Source organism: Nylanderia fulva, unplaced genomic scaffold (genome assembly GCF_048542155.1).
Source record: "Nylanderia fulva isolate GAGA-0341 unplaced genomic scaffold, ASM4854215v1 Scaffold10, whole genome shotgun sequence".
NCBI classification, from domain to species: Eukaryota; Metazoa; Arthropoda; class Insecta; order Hymenoptera; family Formicidae; genus Nylanderia; species Nylanderia fulva.
This window is the reverse complement of record NW_028189193.1, coordinates 5,428,263-5,445,334: the sequence shown is the minus strand read 5'-3', so window position 1 is coordinate 5,445,334 and position 17,072 is coordinate 5,428,263. Positions and strand designations below refer to the sequence as shown.

At 26.1% G+C, this 17,072-nt stretch overlaps 2 protein-coding genes across 3 annotated transcripts; both read right to left on the bottom strand.

Annotated features, from left to right (window-relative positions):
* Positions 1-2,057: 2,057 nt before the first annotated feature.
* On the bottom strand, positions 2,058-12,987 carry LOC114931989 (rhodopsin). 2 transcript variants are annotated; one of them, XM_029304153.2, is made up of 7 exons: positions 12,657-12,987; positions 12,332-12,587; positions 8,420-8,514; positions 6,738-6,848; positions 3,981-4,240; positions 3,668-3,783; positions 2,058-2,596 (listed from the first exon to the last, which is right to left on the bottom strand). In XM_029304153.2, exons 2-7 carry the CDS (start codon positions 12,542-12,544, stop codon positions 2,375-2,377), a joined length of 1,017 nt encoding a protein of 338 aa, XP_029159986.1. In that variant the 5' UTR covers positions 12,545-12,587; positions 12,657-12,987; the 3' UTR covers positions 2,058-2,374. The 2 variants fall into 2 exon arrangements, with proteins under 2 accessions (XP_029159986.1, XP_029159984.1); XM_029304151.2 differs by having other exon boundaries at positions 12,332-12,987.
* A 1,269-nt stretch (positions 12,988-14,256) lies between these two features.
* On the bottom strand, positions 14,257-15,635 carry Prosalpha7 (proteasome alpha7 subunit). Its single transcript, XM_029304154.2, has 4 exons — positions 15,470-15,635; positions 15,301-15,383; positions 14,693-15,084; positions 14,257-14,600 (listed from the first exon to the last, which is right to left on the bottom strand). Exons 1-4 carry the CDS (start codon positions 15,488-15,490, stop codon positions 14,332-14,334), a joined length of 765 nt encoding a protein of 254 aa, XP_029159987.1. The 5' UTR covers positions 15,491-15,635; the 3' UTR covers positions 14,257-14,331.
* Positions 15,636-17,072: the final 1,437 nt, after the last annotated feature.

Here is a 17,072-nt window from a genome sequence, read left to right as displayed (position 1 = left end):
GAAAGGTGGAAAAGAACGATGTGCAGCTTCCTAAGGGTACTACTTTGAAGGAAATTACAGCAGTAAAGTGTGCAACAATTATATTGTAATAAATTTACAAGTTTTATTGTTAGATCTCGTATATTTATTTAATTTTTATTTTTTTGTTCTTTTTATATGTGTCAATCGTATTCGTATTTACGTGCAATATTTCTTATATCATTTCATTTTTTATTTAATTGTTGTATTTCATTTCTATTATTTCAGAATTTTTTGAAATTTAATTTTTTTAATTTTTCAATTTTTAAAATTTTTGTATTTAATTACTTCAATTAATTTTTTTTAATTTTCGTGATATACTGTGTGTGTTTAAAGGTATTTCAATTTAGGATAAAATAAATTCAGCTATCTATTTTTTAACATTAAACTATTTTTTTTTTCATGTGTGCATATCGTGTGTGCTTGTGGAAAAATAAGTAATTTAAGTAATTATAAATAATTACAAGTAATTATAAATGTTTATAATTTTTTTGAAAAATATGTGTTTGCATCTTTTTCATTATTTACTCGAGCATATTCACATACATATACATACACAAAATGATAGAATAATAAAGTACTATAAACTTCAACCGCAAGTAAAATTCTTTTCATGTAAAAATTCAAGCAAATTATGATAAATTTTAATGCTGTACTAAAGAAAAATAACGCATGTACATACATCAATTTAATTAACTCAAAAAATTGAGAAAAAAATTAATAAAAAATACTTATCTGCACAGAGATATTTCTTTTGAAATATAAATACATACATCAATTTAATTAACTCAAAAAATTGAGAAAAAAATTAATAAAAAATACTTATCTGCACAGAGATATTTCTTTTGAAATATAAATAGTTGAAACGAGGAACGAAATAACATCAATGTTAAAGCTTTTCCTCACTTTAAAGGTTTTCTCACTTCCACAATATTATTGTCAATTTTTAAATGCTGAAAATTCTTCAGTACTTTTTGAAGATAAATATATTTTAATACATTACATATACATTATATAGAATAATTGATTACATATCGATCAGTATCAATTTAAGTTAAAATTAATCATTGAATGACAGTAAGATATATAAAATATAGATCTTTTTTTTCTTTTAATGGCGCACAATTAATGTGTCGTTGTACATACATATATATTTATTATATCTATATTTTTGCACTTTATTTCATATTCTGTTTCTTCTCTTACAAAGTCAATGATAATAAATTGGACTATTCGATTTGTGCTAGGAAGCGTTCGAAACATTTGTACATTCAAAGTTTCGCTCTTCGAACGAATATAACATCTTTTGTATCTTGAATCCTTCTTTTATGATATGTTTCTGTCAAAGGATAAGCACAGAGATGCGTACGCAAATGACATTAGAGCTCGCGGCAATGCATTGTATCGGATTGATCAAAGAGGGCAAATGTCTGCTCCAGAAAATTTTCTCGTTTAATTTCAACATTGCTTCAGTTGATTCCGTTTGATCTCGATTATGCTTCGCTTCACGCATATACTTATGCATAATTGTTGAAAAATTAAATTACAAAAATATGAAGGATTGTCTTCTTATTACGTTTGGCCCAATTTTGTTTTCAAACTTGGAAGACAATAATTATGCATTTTGTTCTGTTTGGCCGAGATATATAGTTTCTAATATTTTTTGTCCACCCCGAAGATGACGGAAGATACTTGAATATAAAATATTAAATAATTAAATATTCAATAAAATTTTGATTTTACATTATAAAAAAATGCAAGACGAGATAATTTTTTGATCAATTTAATATATTTTTTTTAACAATGAATTTTTTCAAAATACAAAAAATGTAATATAAGAAGGTAAATATTTTTATTTGTTATATTTACCTACGCTAACATTTTTCTAGAAATGAGAAGTTAATGTATATAATATTTACAGTATAATATTTATACTGTAAATATTCTAAACTGTTAATTTAAATATAAAACGTACAAAAATACATATACACGAAATTTTCCTTTATCTTTTAAACAAAATAAATTCGAATAAATTCTAATGTAAATGCACAACTTTTTATTTTATAAAAAATAATCCTGAATTATTTATTAGAATGTAAAACTTTGCGCGTCCAGAAAATTATCGAAAAAGTATATATTTGCATGAAAGAAATCTGTTTCCTTATAGGGATCTATTTTTTAAATAGGCTGTTTTTCTTTTATAATTACAGAATGAACGGTGAAAATGATTTTTCCATTAGCCATTCATTGGTCCATGTCGTATCTTCGTTCGTGCATCATCTTTCCAGTCTATGCACCATCTCTGAGGATTGACGGATTACAAAAGGTACGAAGTTTTATCTTCTTTCTAGCTGACTTATTTCAACGGGCGATTGGAATTCTTCATTTTGATTCTACTCATTGTCGTCATTCCTATTGTGGTATTGTTGGCTGTTCTTGAATTTGTATTGATGGAAAACATTTTCTTCCAGGTGCGACAAAACTGTACGTTCAAACTTGCGTATATTATGGGGTTGTAGCAGATGGATGATTTTGCGAGAAGCGCAGGCAACACTGCTACGGCCTGAGAGGTTTGTACCTGTAATATTATGTATGAGTCATTTTTATGAGCTTTCCTAATCCTTCAAAATCGTCTCCATACGTGGGGAGAAATTAATCGAGGCGTTAAGAAGCTACTGGCGTGTCGGCGATTAAATTTCATTATAGCCAGGCAGTCGCCTTGATCGCAATGTTTTGCGACCTCGTCGCGATTACTCAAAATAATTTTGCTATTTGAATGTACACATTGTGAAAAATATTATCGCGCTATTTACTCATTTTATGAGTTTGCTTATTTTACGAGTATACAAGGTGTTATAAAAGTACCGGAACAGCAGAATAACTCGAAAAATATGAGTCCTAGAAAAAATGTTAAGTACTGGGTTTTTATGATTTTTTCCTGACTATCTGACGTTTAAAATGATAAAAACCTAGTTTTTAACATTTTTTCTAGGATTCATATTTTTCGAGAAAAATGTTAAGTACTGGGTTTTTATGATTTTTTTTTGGCTATCTGACGTTCAAAATGATAAAAACCTAGTTTTTAACATTTTTTCTAGGACTCATATTTTTCGAGAAAAATATGAGTCCTAGAAAAAATGTTAAAAACTAGGTTTTTATCATTTTGAACGTCAGATAGCCAGGGAAAAATCATAAAAACCCAGTACTTAACATTTTTTCTAGGACTCATATTTTTCGAGTTATTCTGCTGTTCTACTTTTATAATACCCTGTATAGAAAACTTAGCATGTCAATTTCTAATTCGGCATAATTGATTTAATTGATGAATTTTTCTCGAACATTTTAATTGTTTCATGATTAGTTTCAAGATTCAGCGCGAGTATATAACCAAGATTTATTCGGATTTATTAGATTGCATCGCGGGATGCAGGATGCAACTCATAAAAATAAAAAAAAATTAAAACCATTAATCCTTAATTAAAATATATATTAAATATATTAAATAAAAAAAAATATATATTATAAAATATATAATATATAAGAAAATATTCTTATTAAATATAAAAATTAAATAAAAATCTGATGAATACATTAATACAAAAATTGTGTAACGTGAGTGTGTTCATAATATAAAATCATGTATACTCACATAGAAATACTGAACTGCGAGTGCAAGAATGGCATAGGGTAACCAGGCAATTAAGAAAGCAATTATCATTAGGTACACCATCATTGTAATTTTCCTCTCTCGTCTGTTATTTTGGCCTATAATGAGGAAATGTGAATCCAATTAGAGAAATTAGCGATAAACTTGAAACTGCATTATTAAAGATGCAGAATAATTTTTTTTTTTAAATCGTATTTAACATCGTGTTTTAGGTAGAAAAGAATTAAATTATTAATTTGTATTGCAGTTTTATTACTAGCTTTATTACTATAAAAAAGGTCTAATGGAAACTTACCAATCCTTCTTCCCATTCTCTTCAAGCTTCTTATAATGCCGTAGTAACTGCTGATAATTATTGTGACAGGAAGGAAAAAGCCAATAATAAATATAAATCCGATATAAGATTCATTATGCGTCTCAGAATCATGTATTTCCCAAGATACGCTGCAAGATATGTTACCGGCCTCCGGGCCATAAGTGCCCCAATTAAAAAGCGGTGGTAATGATAAAGAGAGCGCATATATCCAAACCAAAAGCGCCAATATGTAAGCGTGTCTATAAGAATTGACGAATTTTCAAATGAGTAAATATTAAATACACTGAAACAAAAAGATTTATTAACTTGACGAAACCTTTCAATTAAATCACTATTTCGTTAATTGAACATATATTAGTATTTAAGTCAAATATACATTTTGTGTTAAATTTAATGTATTATATTTAACTTAAATATTTTTGTATGTTTAATTAACAAAATAATATTTAATTGAAAGGGTTAGTCAAGTTAATACATTTCTTTTCAGTGATAGCGACAAGAGCTTACATAAAATAATAAATTTAATACATAATGATTATAATTATATTATTACTGAAAGACTTTGTTTATATTAAAATAATTATGTTAATTAAAATAAAATACAAAAATTTAGCGGATCCTTGAAGAAATTAAAATATTTTTCGTGAGATCGTATTTAAATTTTGAAAAAACAATAATATGTATACATATATAAAGTTATGTTCTTTTACAATTTGACGGAAAAATTTAACTAAAAAAAATTATTAATTATTTTAAAAAATCGTATAATAAAAAAAATAATTAAAATACCGAAGTTATTAAATAAGTGAAAATCAAACTCGATACGTATAGTCAAACGCGACTCAAATTCAATTTCACGAATATATTTAGATACAATAATATTGTTTTTATTATAACATATAATATATATTTATAACACATTAATATGTGAATTAATTTTTTGATACAGAAAATAAAAATGCAAAGTGCATTTATTTTCACATAAGAATCTTTTCACATAAAAAAGCATTTTGTACAATAATATTAACTTTGTTTTTTAATGTAAAGTTTCAATGTAAATTTCAACATAAATTAATTTAACAACGCGAGAAAAAAGCATTTTATATTTTAATTATTTATTAAAACGTAAATTATTAAAAATAATAAATTGTGTCAGTTTTAGTTATAACATAATAAATGAATTAAAACTTTTTCTATAATTAAAAATATTATATCGTATTCATATAATAAAATAAATATTATCCAAATTTTTTCAATTACTCATTTTCAATTGTACTAAAACATAGCTAATAACAATTTTCATGTAAAATGTTAAAAACGAGTTTGATTCAAAATTGCTTCTCTCTTTTTTTCGCAAATAATTTCTCATTTCTGTCTAGATTAAAATCTTTTGTAATACAAAAATTTTTGAAAAACAAAAAACATTTAGTTTTTGTTAAAGTTAAAATTAAAATATAAGAGACTAACAAAAACGCACTTTAACATTTATTCTCTTTTTTAAAATAATGTGAAATAATTTTCGAAAGCAATTAATTTTCGATATCTTTTGCATTTTTTACAACTAAAATATGAAATATTTCGATGTTCGAATTTTTCGTTAAAACGATGAATATATCACAAGAGATCTACTTTCAAGTGAAGAAATTCATATGAAAACATTTTTCAATTTCTGAATTTTTAACGCGCAGAGGATAGATTAAAAAATATTGTATGAATACATATATAATTTCTCATCTATCATATATAAATTCTCTCTTTTTGCGACGGAATAATCCAACATGCAGTATATGAGTGATTAGAAACCCTAACTCTCGTTAGTGAACTTTTAACTCAGAGGAATAACGGATTTATTGTTAAAGCGGATTAAAAATTCGTTTGTCCTTTTCTCGGTTACTCATCTTTAGATGCAGTACAGCATTGATAACAAGGAGATCATTTTTAATCCATCGTTAATTACGATGGCACGAATGTAATAATGGATCTGTCACATAATACCAAAACGATAATACTGTACTTGTTAAAATGATTAAACAAACGCGTTACGTAAAACTTTGGTAACGTGTTTGACAGAAACATATCGTGATTTTAAAACAATTTATATCTATAATATTGTTTATCAAATAATTTTACATCCTCTTGTCGTAAAAAGAATATTTAGGATACGTTTATTTTGATTATTTCCGTATTCGTTACTTTCAGCCAATAAACAATTTCCGTATTCCGTTACTTCTGCGTAATAAGCAATAGAAGTATGACGCAATTATTTGTCGCAAACAGTGCGAATTTATGCAGAAATTATGTCTTGAAGGTGTTAATGACCATTTCGTAGGTATGATGAGTAGTTATGAACAGCGCTTCCTGGAGAACGTCGCGATGAAAGTATACGATGGAAAGTCGAGGAATGCGCAAATTGATCATCATTTCACTACGTCTGATGTTTGTACCATATCCCAACATTCCATTTCAATAAGAAAAAAAAGGATAAATTATTATCTGAAAGTTTAAATATATACATGACAGCAGGAATTTATTTCTCGCTGACAACTCTGCTGCTTTTCTCAATTTAACAAATTTAACAAGATAAATGATAACTAAGGTTGATTCATGTCTGAACATAACATTAAATTTTGATTTATCTTAATATATATATGTGTGTGTGTGTGTGTATACATATATATAGCATGTGTAAATATTTGTTTATCTCATGTGTTAATTTATACATTAATAATTCATTACCTTAAGGATAATATCTTCATTGGACATGTCACCAGCAGGAATCTTTCTATTGCCATTATCGTTAAATTACCGATACTGGCGAATCCCATTGTAGTCATAAACCACGCGTATCTAAAATGAGAAATCCGGTTGCCATAATTATATGTGTAGTATGAATCTATTGAATGAAATATTTTTTAAAATGTAGATTATATATAAATTAATGTTAATTTGATGAAATGTTGTTTTAATAATTATATATAACTTGAAAATTGTCGACATTTTGACAAAAAATGTCTATTTCCAAAATTTAAAAATTATTTATAGGTATATTTCTTAAATATAAAATTATATTTTTTTAATTTATATTTTTTTCTTTATATAAAACAATTCTTATCATTATTCTGCATATAAAAGTACAATTTTAAAGTGAGATTATATAAAAAAAACGAATATTTCTATTTTATATCTAATTTTAGGAATTTTTAATTTTAACACATGTGCTATTTTTGGCATACTCGGATTTTTTTTTTAAAGATTGACATTTCTAAAACATTAAAGATCAACAGCTGTGACTGAATGATTTGGTTCTTTCACTTAGCGCAAATAACTGTTAGTCATGCGATAACATCTGTTCAGCGACAAATAAAATTTATACTGCATATCTAAGTGTACAGGTATAACTTGTTTGAATTTTCAGAAAAATGAAAGAAAAAAAATTATTTTATAGCTGTACTGCATATGTGCATCTAAGACCAGAAATTTTGAAATTTTTATAATATTTCATATTTCAAAATCTGTGGATTGAGAGTCTATCAATTTAATTCATATTATATCCATAATTATTTAACAAATGTGCTTTGGTAAATTTTTAATTATTTTAATAATTTCTAAGATATTCCAGTCGAAAGAGTATGATTAATATAAGAATTCTGAATAGCAGTTACGCTCGATAAAAAATGTGTAGTTATATAATCAGATTATTAGTACATTTACATTTAATACCAAGACACTTTCCAATTTTGATATATGCATATATATGAAATATTTCATACTCATTTGTCAATAATCTCATTTTAATATTTTTGTGTACGGAATCGAAAAGAATATAGATTTATGTAAGAGATAATATCTATTTTATTAAAAAAAAAAAAAGAAATAATCTATTACTAAAATAATATGAAAGACAAACAACTTTTCTCAGAAACATTTTTCTAGAAAGCATTTCAATATTTTAAAGCATTTCAATATTAATAAATCGATACATATTTTCTTTTGTAATGAAAATATTTCTCTTAAATTCTCATAATATATATATATAGTTTTCAATCGTGAATTATTTGATCCAGAAGATGCTTATAATGAAATGATTATGTGCGTACACGTTACCTATAAAATTCAGGTTAAAGCCACGAAAATATCATAGTTACACGTGATGTTTGGATATTTCTATTTAACTGATTACTTATTATTAATAAATATAATATAATGAACGCACATATACCTATATCATATGTATCATCTTTGATGCAGTTACGTCCAAAATGCGTTGCATGATATTTACACTCTATTAAGATTCACCTTTAATTATTATTGGCAATATTTTAGTGAGGATATTTCATGAGGAGTAAACACTTTGCCTTTATAGACAAAAAAATATTATCTTATATATTCATTCCAATAATAAAAATAATGATATATACCCCAGACACATTGTATGGTTCCAATACCACGAACCAGCGATCGCTGACGTCATTGCGATGGGATTTCCCAGTGCAGCTACTGAAAGATCTCCAATCTGTTGCAATGTGTAAAAAATTATATCAAAATTGCTTTCTTAAAGCTATTTATATTTATTGATTAATATACATATTACTTGATTATGCGTTTTAAAATTATCTTTTCTAACTTTTCTTTCCAGCAACAAATTTTTTATGTGTAATTATATACATATAACAATATAAAATTATATAGAAATATGTAAAATTAATAAGTTGTATAAAATTATATACAACTATACATAACTTTTATGGACATATTTTGGAGAACAAATAAAATTGAAGTAATATGCAATTTTGTTACATATATTAGAAATAAAAATTAATTTAAATTAGATATAAAGATGATAAAAAGATAACATAAATGTTATTTTTAAATTTCAATAGCTTAATTTCATAAGTTTAAATTAAACTTAAGTTTTAATTTTGTAGAAAAAATAATTTATACGCAATTTATTTTTAATGGAAAAAACATGTTTCGATTTGGATCATTGATTTTGTATAGTCCTTTGCCTTTTGTAGAATAGTTTGTTATACACGTATTTTGCTAATTGAATAAGTTTTGCTTTTGAATAACTTTTTTGTAAAAAGATTATTTATTACGTTAAACTATATAAGTTGACAACGTTATTATGCACATCTTTGTTGTAGATGGTTTGCAAATTCAGAGTCGTTTAAAAAAACTTAACTACATTTTTTATAAAACGCTGATTTATCTCAAAAGATTTGACGCTTTATAGAAAGGCTTCGATTTTACAAAAGACCTACCTATATAGACCCAGAATATTTTTCTTCTAATTTAAATTTCAGTCAAAGTTCATAGGTTGTGCATTAAAAAAAAATACAATATGTATACTGCGTAACGTATTCAAAATTTATTTTCGTATGCATGCCACGCGTACTTATACGTCGTATAGTTAATAAAGTTTTAAAATTTTCCCTCATTGCCAATATATATTATAACAAGGTTGAGAAAAAATTTTCTTTGGTTGTGCGAGAAAATACAACTTGTTCATTATAAATTCAAGGCATCTCCTGTATCCTTTTATCTTTATTTTCCAAGGTAGCTTGACATTTGGAAACATGTTTTTTCTAATGTAAATTGCAGAAATTATCGTTTACATATATATTATTTATTTGCGATTATTTTAGAACAATTACATATAGCAAAACTGATTAACCAACATATTATTTTGACTTTTACAAAAATTAAAATTAAAAAGATTATGTGTGTATTGCGTGTATACTTAGATACTTATATTAAATATTTTTAATTTAATAATGCTGACTCATTTTTATTAGTTTTGCATACTAAGTTTAATAATTCTTGCGGGTAATAAATTTAATTGCTCTTGTGGGTAATAAATGTATTATTTAAAGTTTCAAAAACAGAATAATAAAAGATTTTTTGTTCTTCAAAATAATTTGCTAAATTTATTTGTGAATGAAAGAGATTGTATGTATGTATATATACTTATAACATTTACAAAACTTCCTAATTTTTTAAATTTTAAATCATTAATTATTGTCATAAAATTTTATTTTGCAAAATAATGATATTTTTATTAAATTAATTTGAAAAATTACAGTTTGAGATATTCATATTTTATTGAAGTAAAATCAAATTAATATTATCTAGGAACGTATAATATATCGTAATATGTTTGCACAATTTATGTGAATATTATAATTATTTTGATTTTATCTTATATTAAAGTAAATTTTTATTAGCAAATTTATTCCTCTATTTTTATAAATCTTGTTTGTAAATAATTAATAATATTATAAATAAAAATTATATATATAAAACAGAAAGAGTGGGGGAGAGGAGGAGAGTATATCACAGTTTTAACTTTATTTATTTTTATTTCATCATGCTATTAAAAATGATAATTTGAAATTAATTCGGAGTAAAAACATTTTGATGTATATCATGATTCCTTATTTTCTGCCACATTTTACAGATTGAAATAATTTTGAATATTATTCACGACAATTTTTATAATGTTGCTAATTTAAATTGTACAAATATCGAGATTTTTCATGTCGAGGTATTTAACAATTCTCTTTATTTATAACAATAATTTAGAAATACCTTAACATGAAAAATCTCGACATAATTTTATAATGTATATATAAATACATTGTATTTAGCAATTCTATGTATATATGTATATATATGATTTCAAATTAGTTACTTTATAAACTGGCTATCTTCGTCATTTTTATAAAATATTAGAGTCATGGATGAAATTATTCAATTACAAATTTTTTATTTAATCACAATTTTCAACATCTATCACTTTTCATATAGATTTTTCAACTATTTATGCATCCGAAAATATTTTGAAATAGAATTCTTGTAGGGAAAGATTTTGAATTCCAATAAGTATATTCGAATGTACTTGAACAATTTACAGGTCATTGGTTACAGAATTTGTCCGACAAATGACTTGCTGGTATTTTTATTGAGAAAAAATTAATACTAATTTGATCAAAAATTTTGTAGATAAAAAATGAGTTTAAGACACTTTGTATTTTTGAATAATTAATTGTATGATTTTTCTATTTCTTGTAATAATTGAAATAAGTGAAATTTATTTCTTGTAAAAATCGAAGAATTTAATGTTCGTGCAAAACAGTTTATAAAATGCTCGTCGAACAAAAAATAAGTAGTATCATCTAGCTAGATTATTATGCTCTATTTTGTCGCAATGATTGTATGTTACATGAATCGTTTTGAACGATAGGGTTTCTCTCATAATGCATTGCTTAATATTGTAATCATAGAAAATATGTAACCATGATAAAATTACCTATTTCAAACATCTAATTAGATTAGCACATGCTAGCTTCATTAATTCACGAGGTGAATCGGAACAATAGAATGCATAATTTCACTCTGTATTGTTTTCAAATTTTACATTGCAATTTTCAATATCACATGTCTTTGTAGTATTGGGTGATATCGTATAATTAATTAATTATATGTAAACATGAAATAACAATAATTATTTATGCATATATCTATTTTAAGTAATTAAATTTTTAAAATTTCTATATATTAATTGATAAATAAACTATAATGTATATATATGCGTTGTATTTAATTAAGTAATTAAAATTTATTTTTCAATTAATTAAAGAACGAACATACATATATATATATATAGAGTTACTTTTCTAAAATGCCATATAATCTCTTTTTTATAAATTGTTGTATAAAAATCAATAGCAGAGATATATTTCTTCATTAATTACAGATTGATTGAAGCTTTCTCGGAACTTTTAAAGCATTGGATTTTTCTCTCTTTTTTTATCTGAGAATGCTCATAGAGTAAAACAAAACTAATATTTGATTCTTTTCTTTGCCTCGCTTTTATGTGCTTACTGGTTTTATGTCACTCTTGTTAACATTTAACTACACTATTTATTTTTTTAATTGAATTAATTAAATATACTGTTTAATTGAATTAATAAAATATTTTATATAATTTATAAAATATTGAGAAACAAATATTTGTATTATATTTCTTAACAAAAGATAAATACCAATACATTTGTAAAAGAAAACATTTCTCTCTGATGCGTACCTATATCTCTGTTACTAATTCTCTATTTCTTTTAAGGATATTTTATAATTCTATGTTTTTTTTAAATTTATTATTATTGTATAATCTCCCTTTGTGATATGTACAATTGTATATAAGTTGTTTTCAAATGTATAAAAATGTATTGTCATTAAAGTTGTACTTTGAAAGGTAGAGAAGCTAATTCCTACGCTTAATCGTTACTTGCAAATTAAATTCAACAGAGTGATGCGGCAATAATACTCACAACCATATTAACAAGGATCACATTGTTGGGTGTCCACAGCGTGTTAGCGTTCTTGACAACCGTCAGGATGACCAGCAGATTCAAGATGAATCCGAAGAAGCCGATGAAACCGAGCACGACAGCCGCAAAGATGTAAATGACAGGTGTCCCTTGTTCCTCGACGATTAAAACATCGTCCGGAGGCTCGGATAGGATGCTCAGATTCGAAGACATTTTTCCTACAGGCTTTCCGGCTAGAGCTATTTCCTCACTTGCTCTATGATGCAAAGAGAATCGAAACATTCGGGTGATAACGAGAGCTAAATTGAAGGCTTGTCTACCTCACTTGTGGAAAATAGAAGAAATTCGAGAGGACGACAGCGAGATGTGACAACGGCAAATCCGTCCCGGACGCAATAATCAAAACCAGTGGTGGAGTTTCAAAGTCATACTACCCTTATATAAAGCTCGCCCAAGCCGCGCTTTCTTCGACCGGCGACCAATCAACCCCTGCGTGAAAGAAGAGCATGCGCGCAGATCAAAATGTGGATCGCCAATGTTTCTTTATCGAGGCACATATTGTTCGTCCGGAATTGCGTTCCAATGCACAATGCACATATGCACACACATATCTTTGTAGATTTTAAGCGCGTTTTGATGTATAGATAAGAAATTAATTTTATATAGAGAGAGAGAGAAAGGGAGAGAAAATAAGTCATTAGATTAGCATTTTTTAATCAATCTTAAAATGTGTTTTATAACAAATGTTTTAGATAGATTATTTCGAATTAAGAGATATTCCGTAATTTCAAATTATCCTTTTTCTTTAAATCAAATATCTTTTTTTTCTTACTTAGTTCTTATCATTCTGCATATAAAAAGTAGAAATTTTAAAAAATTTGAGATATTTATTTTGACATGTGATTCAAGATACGTAATATTTTATAAAGTATTCACTCTTCCATTAAAATATGCTAAGTTAAAAATTGTTCCATTAAAAATTGCTAAATTTTTCATAAATTGAATCGAATTATGATTCTACGCACACGCAATTGTCTTGTAAGAGGTAATTGTACATTTTTAAATGCAATTATGCATCCTTATATATTAATTTGATTTATTGGATATATCAAAATATAAAGATAAATTCACATTAGGGAAAGTGAATATTTTACAAGATATTTACATATTTTATATCACGATATTGTCGAAAGAAAAATTATGAAATATCTTTTATTCTCTATTAATTTTTTTTATATATTTTTTAAAAAATATATTATTTTATTAAAAAAAAATCTTACAATGTTAAAAGCGCCTCTACTGGACAAACTTGATTATATAGATTTTTCTAAAAATCAAGTAATCTCCTTATTTGAAACATTTCTCTAAAAAACACATTTTTAAGATTTATTAAGAGCGAAATAAATTTAATTGACTTACTTTATATGTGTAAAATATATACATACACATTTCTGTTTTCATTAACGATTTGCTTGAACAAGAATTTTGCTATAATTTAACTTCCTCTTTGTCTTTTTGTAATTTTCTAGTTTTTTGAGAGGAGAAACAAAAGCAAATTCATTATATATCTCTCTCTCTTTTTGAAGATATATATATATATATAAAATTCTATTTATATATATAGCTCTTTAAAATTCGCTCACATTAAGATACAATATCATCCTAAAATAATCTAAGAAATTTAGATTAGAATTAGATAATCTAAGAATTTAGATTAGATTCTAAAATAATCTAAAAAAATTTTCTACACAAAAAAAGCAATCCTTTTTAATGATCTGCTTATCATGTCACCGACTTGATTTTATAATTTATCGAGGTAAGATATTTTTAGCGATATTTTTTACGTTTTAATATAAACATTAATTTTCTTATACAAAAGACTATTTACTTCATCTTTCACTGTTAAAATTTTAAATCGGTGTATGTATATTCGTATTAATATTTAATCTTACAGTTTACAATACAGAAATAATTTTAGTAACAGTATTCCTAAAATTATTTTACATATCTTCAGTATCGCTGTCCGAATCTTCTGCCATTGCCTGTCGTGCCTTCGTTTCAGCCTCGGTTTTTATATCGTTGGGTACACGTTCGTGTCTTCCATTGGTATGGGCGCCAACCCAACTCATTTCCAATTCAAACTGTTTATCTTTCAGTTCATCATGAACAAGGTAGATAATACGAGCAGCTTCCTTCACTAAATCCCTGGATGACATCTCTGGTAACTTTAACTTTTCAATTTCTGTTTTTGCCGACTGCTTTGCTTTACCTAGAAAATGATATGTACATGGTATAAATTTCAACAAAGTATACATTTTTTCTTATATTTATCAATTTTGTTATTATCAATATTTTGCTTACCTACAGCACAGCCATAATAACCATACGATACTCCTGATGGGTCTATCATATACAATGCTGGACCATCGGTTTCATAAGCGCTGAATAGAACGGAGCAGCCATAGGGACGTACAGCAGAATACAAAGTGTACGCGTGCATATACATGGAGACTCTTTCATTTAAATATTTCAGCGGAATGCCAACTCCATACTGTGCCTTGTAACTCGCAGCCTCTGATCTTGCAGTCTCTGCGATTTGTCTCGCATCTGATATTATACCAGAAACTGCCATACCAACATGTTGATCTATATTGAATATCCGTTTATTAGCACCTGGCTCATAAAGTTTTGACGTCACTATCTTTTCTACAGCGAACACTACACTATCCTTCCCTCGTAAGCCAATAACCGTCCTGCAACAGAAATTTGCATCATATATATGTAAATATAAATAAGCCACAGAAATATGTGTACTCTATCATTTTTTTAAATCAAATACTTTATACAAAATAGATCTACATTACATTATTATAATATTAATTGTCACAAATAGATACTAATAATTGTCACATATGCAGATGCTATTTAAATTAATTTTACGTAAGAGTCCATTGAAGGATAACACTCACCCTCCATTCTCCACGGCTTTCTGAGCATATTCCACTTGAAATACGCGTCCGTCTGGCGAAAATTGCGAAGCGGACAGATCGTACTGAAATATCAAGGTTAGATTTCAACGTCAGTCACAATGACATTACACTTTACAGTCGTATCTCGTATAATACTCGGCATACTCACCCCTGTGCCTATAGAACTCATTTTTCAGAAGATATCCAGAGAGCAACGTTATTAGCTGTGATATGAAAAATTGTTTACACGTCCACGACGTGAATAGGCGAAAAATCAAACGACTCGGCAGAATCGGCGCTCGCACTCGCCTGAGGCTTGAAGTAGTCAGACTAGTGACAGCGCGACTGTCAGGGTAGATTAGACGAAGCGCGCGTGCAGCGCCGCTGCCTCGTAGAGAGTTCGGCGGTAAATACGAACGAACGAAACGCAGTAATTAGGAGATCTCCGGCTAAATTATTACGATTTCTCATCGTAGAGATCTGCGAGTGGAGTGAAAAATAACTCGAGTGCTTTTTCACTTTACGTAAATTCCTAGTTAGTATCGTTTTTTGGTGCAATTGTTCTCTTGACGTGATTAATAAATATATATATATCATCGACACGCCTGAGGCTGCTTGAAATACTGCGATTATTTCGATGGGATGTAAGTATGTAGTATGTACATGTATATTAATTATTTTAGTACATAAAGTAAAAGAAATGAGATTATCGCATAAGATATTCGTTTAATGGAATACGTTGTTATTTCTACAGCTCTGTGTTAATTAATTCAAAATAGTTTTTTAATTCTGGATATGTACGACACAGTCATTTTTTCTAGCCAGTTTGTAACCATATTTTTTCTGCAATATTCTTTAATTCTTTAATTTTATGTATATAATTAATTGAAAATACATAATTCAATTTATTTGTATCATAAAAATAATAAAATCATATGTGACAATAATAATTATGCAAATTATATATATATATATATATATATATAATTTGCATAATTATAAACAAATTAATTTGAAATTGCAAATCATTATATCATATATATTTCAATATACTTGAATATATAATTTATATAATTTAAAATTACATATATAAATATATATATACGTGTGTGTGTGTGTGTGTGTGTGTGTGTATGTGTGTGTATTATTAAATTTATATATTATATATATATATATTATTTTATAATACACACACACATATATATATTTATATATGTAATTTTAAATTATATAAATTATATATTCAAATATATTCAAATATATATGATATAATGATTTGCGATTTCAAATTAATTTGTTTTACAACAATAGTGGCACGTATGAAAAATTATTTATATTCCAAAATGTACATGCAACAGTATTAGATTGGTAGATAAATAAAAAAAATTAAGAATTGTCTAAATACTATTATCTGAATATATTAATACTAAATTTAGTTATAGGTTTAGAATAATTATATAATTTTTATCGTAAGAAAACAGAATAATAACACAGGCATTAATGTTGAAAATTTCTGTAATAATATGAAATATACTCTATAGTGTGAATAAATATATAAAAATTTGTATATATAACAATTTTTTATATAGCAAAGTTGTGCGCTAATATAGTTCTTATAAAATATAGTTCTAATAGAATATAATCCTTATAAAATATAAGAATTAGATTAGCTATATTGATACAATTTTTATTTATTATTCTTATCTATCGATATATCGTCTATGAAGGCTATAATATAATCAGCGGCCAAATTAATTTTGCATTAAAAATTG

What these genes read in the sequence shown, in the direction of transcription:
- LOC114931989 (XM_029304151.2), bottom strand. Translation starts at nt 12,613, where the DNA reads ATGTTTCGATTCTCTTTGCATCATAGAGCAAGTGAGGAAATAGCTCTA. An exon ending in ATGAAGATATTATCCTTAAG is followed by an intron (nt 4,241 to 6,737) that starts GTAATGAATTAT and finishes CAATTCTTATAG; the next exon opens with ACACGCTTACATATTGGCGC. An exon ending in GAGAATGGGAAGAAGGATTG is followed by an intron (nt 3,784 to 3,980) that starts GTAAGTTTCCAT and finishes TCCTCATTATAG; the next exon opens with GCCAAAATAACAGACGAGAG.
- Prosalpha7 (XM_029304154.2), bottom strand. Translation starts at nt 15,490, where the DNA reads ATGAGTTCTATAGGCACAGGG. An exon ending in TGAGTTCTATAGGCACAGGG is followed by an intron (nt 15,384 to 15,469) that starts GTGAGTATGCCG and finishes TTGATATTTCAG; the next exon opens with TACGATCTGTCCGCTTCGCA. An exon ending in TTATTATGGCTGTGCTGTAG is followed by an intron (nt 14,601 to 14,692) that starts GTAAGCAAAATA and finishes ATCATTTTCTAG; the next exon opens with GTAAAGCAAAGCAGTCGGCA.